The sequence below is a fragment of the Monopterus albus genome, unplaced genomic scaffold (assembly GCF_001952655.1).
Source record: "Monopterus albus unplaced genomic scaffold, M_albus_1.0 scaffold202.1, whole genome shotgun sequence".
Classification (NCBI taxonomy): domain Eukaryota; kingdom Metazoa; phylum Chordata; class Actinopteri; order Synbranchiformes; family Synbranchidae; genus Monopterus; species Monopterus albus.
The window spans coordinates 1012169-1020650 of NW_018128082.1; the positions used below are offsets into that span (position 1 = coordinate 1012169).

At 42.9% G+C, this 8482-nt stretch overlaps 1 protein-coding gene across 6 annotated transcripts in view; it reads right to left on the minus strand.

Annotated features, from left to right (window-relative positions):
- Positions 1-1141: 1141 nt before the first annotated feature.
- The window catches only part of mpv17 (mitochondrial inner membrane protein MPV17), a 7913-nt gene continuing 572 nt past the window's right edge, over positions 1142-8482 (minus strand). For 3 of the 6 annotated variants that reach the window (XM_020618254.1, XM_020618252.1, XM_020618251.1), the window contains exons 2-8: positions 8235-8330; positions 6385-6500; positions 5165-5257; positions 4742-4837; positions 2514-2546; positions 2346-2398; positions 1142-1980 (exon numbers count right to left, since the gene is read on the minus strand). In XM_020618254.1, coding sequence (XP_020473910.1) covers positions 1911-1980; positions 2346-2398; positions 2514-2546; positions 4742-4837; positions 5165-5257; positions 6385-6500; positions 8235-8307 — 534 coding nt within the window. In that variant the 5' untranslated portion in view covers positions 8308-8330 and the 3' untranslated portion in view covers positions 1142-1910. The remainder of the gene's footprint in view (positions 1981-2345; positions 2399-2513; positions 2547-4741; positions 4838-5164; positions 5258-6384; positions 6501-8234; positions 8331-8482) is intronic. The other 3 variants (XM_020618257.1, XM_020618255.1, XM_020618253.1) reach the window with 1 other exon arrangement.

Genomic DNA, 8482 nt, shown 5'->3' on the forward strand with positions numbered 1-8482 from the left:
TAAATCAGTTTTTTTCCCCTTCAAATCAGTGTGAGTTAATTTAAACCATCATTTTTGACCAGGCGACCCCATAGTGCAAGGTTAGGCCTTATCACTTCTGACTAACACCATCAGTCAGTGAACATTCAATGAAACTTGATGTGAACAGAAACATTAGAAATGTGCCTGGGAGCTGTCCATGGTGCTGAACCTGCTGTTTGGACGCCTGCAACACGACGGACAATCAGCAGATAAACTTTAACCCACCAGGGGTTAAAAGTTTGATATTAAGAGAAGGAAGGCAGGAGGAGTATTTCTGCCACACAAAGAATCGACTCATTTTTCAGATTTGCCTCTAATTTCTGCATTTTTTAGTGAAAATAAATACATTTACTGCTCAAGACCAAAAGTGACTCAGATGAAGCTGGGAAAATCACATGCAACTTGTGACAAGTGGTCATGAGCAGACTCTGCTTGTTTTTAAGAGGATAAGAAGCCAAAAAAGGGGGCGACTAAGCCATTTCTCATTTTCCACAGGACACCCTGGACCTCAGCTGTTTCCTGGCTGATTGAGGGCCATACCAATCGGTTACTACGAACCTTCGTAGGTTCTTATTGCATTTCACTGTACATTCACGTTATTACCCGACACAGAAGGAGTGGGCTGTTGTTTGTATTAGATAAAGAATGAAGAAGAATCTGGACTCTACAGAGTCTGGACCCCCCCAGACCTTGTACTGCAGCTTCATTTAAACTGCCATGGCTTCAATTTAAAACGCAGTAAACCTGGGAGCTGAATTAGAAATGGATTCCAGCTTTCTGGAGAGAGGCTTGTATCCCCCAGGAGAAGAGGACGTTTGGCAGATTTTCAGGGGATTCATCAGGCGTTTCTGCTTGCTCTTCCCTGATACAGCCCAAGTGTGTTTGTGTGGGAAAAATGTGTGTAGTTAATTTGGTTGACAGCCCAGTTTAGCAGCCTCCAAACAAACCCCACCCAGCCAAATTCATCCACAAGAGCTAGCAAGGTCAGAGACACCACTGACATCGGCCCATGTAAAGCTTAGCTGTACGTACCAGAGGCGGCTTTGGTTGTTAAAAATGTGCACACTGAATTCAATCACAACTTGAAAATGTAAGAAAAAAATCCACACTTCAACAACAATTATCACTGCAGCAAGGATCTATTCTGTTCGGCGGCAGCAACAACTGTACAACGCAGCTAAACAGAAAATCATTTCTGTCATGACTGTTTATAGGAATCGTCTGGATCTGTCCAAAACCAAAATGAGTGCAGCATTAAGACTTGATATCACTTGCAGAGACGACAGTTGTCTGGTTATCACTCATTTTTTGAACACTTGTAACAAATCTTAAAAAAAAAAAAGTTGTTGGCCTTTTTCCTGAGGGTTGTTAAAAAGAAATCATGGGAATTGCAGGAAAACAACTAAAGTACACAGACGTGGCAGAGAAAGTGGGTAAACAATATGTAAATCACAGACATAAACTGAAATCAATAAAGCATTGTTAACCAGGAACAAACAATCCTTCAGCTCAGTTATTCTGAGTGATTAACAATACATGACTGGAATAAAAAAAAAGTTCCCTTTGCTACTAGTAGGTGTGAACGTGTGTGTGTTTGTGTGGTTTCACAACTGTCACATCTCATCCCATAAATAACAAACTTTCACAGACATCTCTGCAAATGAAAGTTTGACTTTCAAGTGTGAATGTGTCATTCGGGGAGACGAGCCTTTTCTCTCGATCTCTGTAAGTGACTCAGTCACAGTATTACACATCGGAAATATCAGAAAACCAAGTAGCCTGAAGTAAGTTAGAGCAGAACGGCCCGTATCACACACATACACACACACACAATGAATGAGTGTAAATTCATCAGTAGCAGCTACACAGGCCGGACTCGTGATCACCCTTCACATCTTATTGGCCTTCCAGGTCAGGTAGGCGTTCCAGACCACAGCGACGATCTGCACGACAGCCAACCTTAAAGCAGCAACAAATGGGTTTAAATATGAGACGACTCAGCGCGTCTGAGAGATTAATGAATAGGAAATGAAGTTGTAATGTTAGTTCTCATGAGATTTAAAGGTTATTTTCACAACTGAAACACAATTTTAAAAAAGCAGTAAAGTTTTGTTTTGAGTTCATCTGAGATTTGGCACCAAGAAAACAACAAGGTCCAAATCCTCTGAAAATGGTTTCGGGGTAAAACAGTTCTCATATTTCTGTTTGGAAAATAAAGCCAGTATAAGATAAAAATCATTTAGATTCTGCTTCTTTGCACTTCACACAAACTTCACATGTGAATGCAGCTGATTGACTAAGTTAATAAAGCCATAACGTTTTACCTGTGGTGCAGCGGGATGAAGTAGAAATTGGCGATTTGGACTGGAGGCCAGAGCTGAAACGCAAACCGGCAACATTCAGGGAGCAACTCCATCTTATGATTCAATCAACTGGTTCATTTGACAAAAACCAATAGTTTACAAACACATCAGTAAAAAGGCAAAGCTTACATAGTAATTTGCGATCAGGGCATCTGTGTAGTCCTGTAAAACAAGCACAATGTTATATTGGCATCACAACTGATAATTCACACACCATTCTAAAGCTAAAAGTAGCTCATGATTTACTGAGTTAGGAAAAACTCGGGCCAGGCTTCTGGTCTAAAGGCTCATTAAAGTATTTTAGTACTAAAACCAGTTAGAGGCGATTCAGAAACCAGTCTGTCAGCTGGTGCAGACCACCAGAAACATACAACATGAAACTTTTAAAGATATGTCTACATTTAGAAGTAAGCATTAATTTAGAAAAGGTCCAGGTTGTAACACTTCTAACTGTGCATGTGAACAGTGCACACACACCAGAGTGTTAATCCAGCAAAGCAATGCTGTTAATGTGCAAATAAGTAAAAATGTGTGTAATCTAAATCAGGTTTGTTTCACTTAGAAACCTATATTAGTTTTTGTTTAGTGATAAAAACAAAAAGTAGATGCAGACTTTGGCTCAACAGTAGATATGGTGTGCACACAACTCACACACACACACACACACACACACACACAGTCTTGCCACAAAAATATTTCTCTGTCATCCACTTAAAGGCCACCTCAACAAGTCTCGACATATAAAAACAACAAGCCAATGTTCCAGTTTCAATCTTTTTTTTTAATGGTGGAACTGTTTCTAATTACGGTCAAACAAGCTGCTTTGCCACCTGAGGTGAAATGACGTCACAACCTTTCCTCCCACACTCTGGAGAAGCTGGGACCCTTTCTCACCTCTGCCTGCGGTTTTTAAGCTGCGTCACAAAACATCAACATGTTCGGAGCTTCTCAGCTGCCTTATCACTGTCAGCCACTGGCACCACATACAGATTGTGAGCAGGTTTCAAGTAGACGTTTCTACAAGAATGTAGTTTCCTTTGCTCTGAGGAACAAGGAGGCTGCTGGAGGAGCCATGAGCGAGGAAACACGAGAGCTTCCTTTTATGAACCGACACGATGGTAGAGTTCAGCTTTGTGTTTCGTAACAGGTTAAAACTAGAATCACCGTTTCAAGGTTCTATGCCTCCACCACGAGACAGACATGAGGTCACTGACCTTGACCTTTGACCACCAAAATCTAATCAGTTCACCCTCGAATCCAAGTCGACACTTGCGATTCCCTCAAGGTGTTCCTGACATATCACATTCACGAGAACAGGCTGGGCGACAACCTGAAAACAATGTCTCTGGATGTGGCTATCGCCAGTGTGGGGGCGTTAAAAACTCAGGTAACTAACAGGTAGACGAGAAAGACAACAGTCGGAGCGGCTCCATCCATTTCCACCTCACATTTCCTCAGTGCCAGGCCTCGTTGTAATGGGCTCATTTGTCATTTATTTTCTGTCCTTTCTGACATTTACCAGTTTGGCCTTTCTGGTCCATGCGTCTGTCTTTGTAAATAATTGATGGTGACCAGCAGCACGCTGGGTAAGCAGGGCGGTGACGGACGTTTGAGCAGCTGGCACAAGATGACAGTTAGCTCTGACCATGCATACAAACAGACACACACACACACACACACACACACACACACACACACACACACACAGCGTTCTCATTCCTCGTGGGGACTTGACATTGAATTTCATTCATTTCCTGTAGACTTATTCCAAACTTAATCATAACCACTACTGGCCTAAGCCTGACCAGTCTCTGGTCCCCACAATGTGAGTGTGTTAACACAGATGTATATACACATATGAAGGTATGAGTCACTGTTTCCACAGTCCCTCCTTCTGGTCCCTTCTTCCACCACAGGAAATAGCTTCTAATAATAATTGATAGAAGGTGAGTGCTGGGGGGCAGACACTGTACCTACACTGGAAAGCAAACTTCCTCTGTGTACTCTCATTTACCTGCACCGTGTACAAAAGAACCTGCACAGAAAACCGGCGTGTTTTGTGAACACTGCAGCTAAAACACAGCCATCATGAGAACACAGTCAACAGAGAAGAGACACTTTGTCAAAATCGAGACTTTTAGATCCAACATTTTAATTCAAAGACATTTTTCTGGTCATTCAGCTTTATGATTTAATTTTCCTATGAGATTTACTGTCCAGTTCCGTATCCAGGCTGTAGTCTGGTTCACTCTGTGTCGTGCCTTTAATGTGACATTCAGAAATAAATGAGAACTCCCGCCCCAAAAAAGAGAAGAATGATCATAGTCCTCCAACCCTCTGGCTGCAAGTAAACTCACCCTCTTCAGCTTGGTGATGTTCTCCTCTACCGTCAGCCCGTTCAGAGCACCGGAGATACAGAGGAAAGCTCCCAGGAAGCACGGAGCGAAACACAACTGGAACGACACACGAGGACACAGAGAAGGAATCAAAGTGTGCGGCTGACTTTCACAAAACCCAAATGGCTGAGAACACATCAGACACAGACCATCTCCCGTTGTGTGTTACATGTGTGAAAGGATTGTGGACAAAGTCCGGGCCTGATTCCACAGAGACAGCCCAGGGTTCATGTGTGAAATCGGCTTTACACAGAGCAGCGTGGACGTATCACTGAGCTTATCTCCATCTTCTCTGTTTGCTAGAAGCACCTCAGTCCGTTCGGCTCGTCTATACCCAGCGGCACCAACGAGCAGCAGAGGAGAGGACTGTTCCTAGAGACTCACCTGGTCACACAGCATTTTCTTCATGGCAGCACTTTTAGTTCCTCCAACCACCAGCATGTCCAGCACTTTGTACCAGCTGCCAACCACTGGACCCTTCGAAGGAAAACAAGCAGAGCACATCACACACACCGGGCCTCTTCTCTTACAACCTGTCACACACCAACCATTTTTAACATCAACAGATAAACTGAACTTACTTCATGCTTATTTATTTTTCTATTTAATTTAGCTTTGTCTTTATTTGTTATCCGCTTCTTGTTTTACTCAGAAACGTCCTCTCAATTGTCGCCTTTGTCTCAGTGAGGTCAGAAAGAGTTGTGTAGCTGCCACAGGCCGTGATTGGTGACGTTTACAGATATATAGGAGGCAAGAGCATACACTATGTAACAGGTATATGGTAAGAATCCATGTTAACTCTGGTTGTTGCTCTTTCTTTGTCCCACTCTCTCTGTGCAAAAGATGCCGTCTCTTCACTCTGGCAGCCGCTGGTTTAGACTTTTAGCTGCCCAGAGCTCCTCCATGGCTGTTTGACATAACTACTGGCATTTGGAGAAGGTGGAATAACAGCAGAAGGGCTGTAGGCAGCAGAGTGTCATGGAGGTGGGTTGTCGCTGAGAGACACCACGTCCTGATCCATTGTCACTGGGGTAATCAGACTGTGTTAATGCACCTTTAACATCTCCTTCGTCTGCACATCATCTGTTGTCATAATTTAGTGTCAGCCCCTTACAGACAGGTAAACATAGTGAAAGGCAACAACTACAACGGGGGTCAGTGGAGAGATGAGGGAGTTTCACAGGTGTTGGACATTTATGGAGAAGCTTCTGATCAAGCCAAAGTGGAAGGAAAAGATTGTATCCAAGCAGTTTGGGAAATCTGACCACTGCACAAATGACGTTATTGTTCTTACTCTTGTACGCACACACATTTCAGTTAAATCTGCACATACGTGGCAGTTTAGGAGCTCTGTGGTGTTCACACTTAGATGTGAAGCATCAACCCAAAAAGATCTGAGCATTAAGGCCTGTGATGTGAGCAGAGCATTAGACTGGACTGTTAATAATCAGCCCTTAATTATATGATAGTCACATGATTCTGCAGTGGCGAGCTGAGACTGTTTGGAAACACTTATTTATTCAAAGACTATGACATCGACAGATTTGTTATCACACAACTTGCCAAACGCACACATCATTTTAACACTTCACATTAACACTTACCACAAAGAAGAAACCAATACTCATCATCTTGGCCGTCCGCCGCACGTTGTGCTGAGCCAGTCCTCGTCTCTCAATCAGCTGCTGGGAGATGACATCACCGACGCCCACCAAAGAGCCTGCAGGGGACAGATACTGTCTTAGCCCACTGAGCATACAGACGGTGAATCAGTGTACATGTTGTAGTTTGATTAGAATCAGTAGTCTGCAGTCCACAGTGATGGACGCAACCAGCAGAGTTGCCATTTTGCAGGATGTTTCATAATCACCTTTGACCTTTGGTTTAAATTAAAATGTTGATGTAGAACACTACTGGTGCCATTTGCCAACCTCGAACACAGCACAGCGGCTCCACAACGAGTTCAGACCCCGTCACTTCATGGGGCCCATACACTCAGTTACTGGTTATTAGGTACACCTGTCAAACACTGCTGCAGTCTAACACAACATGTCCTGAAATAACACTGATGAAGGTTATAATGATTATATTTTTGTTTTAAAGAGATCGCTACAGTTAGTTACTGTGCTATACTGATAGATGGTTCTTTATTTAATGTTCAGTAGTTTGTTAAATGTATATCAACCATCAAACGCCTCTTCAGTTGGCGGATAAAGCTGCAGGCCCAGAGTGCAGTAAAACAGACCGAGCTGAACAAGAGGTAACCTTTCCTTAAAACATCATGGGAGGACTAATAAAGGTAGTTAAGGTGACAAAGACACCGACCCTGATGCGCATGTAGGACAGAAAATGTCAAGTGTACACCTTGACAGCAATAAATACAAGCATTTCCTTTGTCACTGTGACTCAGACACTTTGATGGACAGTAAAAGTGCCAAGATCTGGGTCTATTTAAACCTCAGGAGCTTCAGTCCGTCACTGAACGCCATCACTTTACAATGATATAAAACAGCAACTCTCACAGGTCCAAACACATAAACAGGTGATGACTTCTTCAAGCCAGATGCGCCAGATTTGTACATGCTGGTTGAAGAGGTAGTGACAGAGGAAAGAGATGAAGGCTGCACTGAAGAATAAAAGACTTGAAGCAATGGCACACAGTTCATCAATAAAAAAAAAAAAAAAAGTTAACGTTTTTTACGTTCATCCTTCAGATTGGAGACCCTCAGACCTCCCTGACCACAGACACCTCACACACACTGCCCCCATCTACTGGAGCCTGAACGTTACTACACCTAATCCAACATATTTCTTAGATGTGTTGACACATTGAGCTGCTCTCATTGCATGTTCAGATACAGCTCTCACACGCTTTCCTCTTTGCTGAAGAACCTGAACATGAGAAGGAGGAAGAACCACCAGGAATTTCAGGGACCAAAGGTGTCAACCTCCTTGGTGTCATTTTAATAAATACATTAACAAGATGTTCTTGCAGTTTAACTTCCAAAATGTCATTAAATTTAATTTATGAGAAGAGGAAAAGCAAGAAAGTCCTGAAATTTGAAAGTGTATTGAATTGGAAATGTAATCATCAATAAAAGAGTTTTATTAATAACACTGCATTTATCGTGATGAGGTTTATGTGCATGTTGCAGTTGAGATTTTAAACTGACATTGATCAGAAACAGCTTACAAGGGGAATGGGAAAATATTGGTTATTCAGTTCAAAGGCCCTTTTCTTTGTTGACTTTAAAGCTGCGATGCATTCAGTAAATATAAGACCCTCGTCCCAGTTTTTGTCTCCACTGACCTCACTGACATTTTAGGTGCAGCTGAAAGTGGAAAAAAAGCAACTGACACACGGTGTGGTCTAATAAATATGAAAACTCAGATTTCTACTTCTGCTTAGCTCAGCAGTTGTTGGATATGTGCAGTGGGAGAGGGTTCCTCTCACCAGCGGTCACAATCTGGACTGTCCAGGGGTATCTGGTCATCAGGACCTGGTAGGATCTCCACAAGCCGGCCATTCTCCCTCCTGTGGGAAGGAAAACTAAAGAAAGATAACGGGTCACAGCAAAAGCATGACCTTTACACTAACCCACCCCGCCCACCGGCACGCAGTGCGACCACAAACAAGCGACGCTGCTGATAAGCTTCCTTACATAGTCTAGAACTGTCTGCTTCTTTCAGACTGAGCAGCAG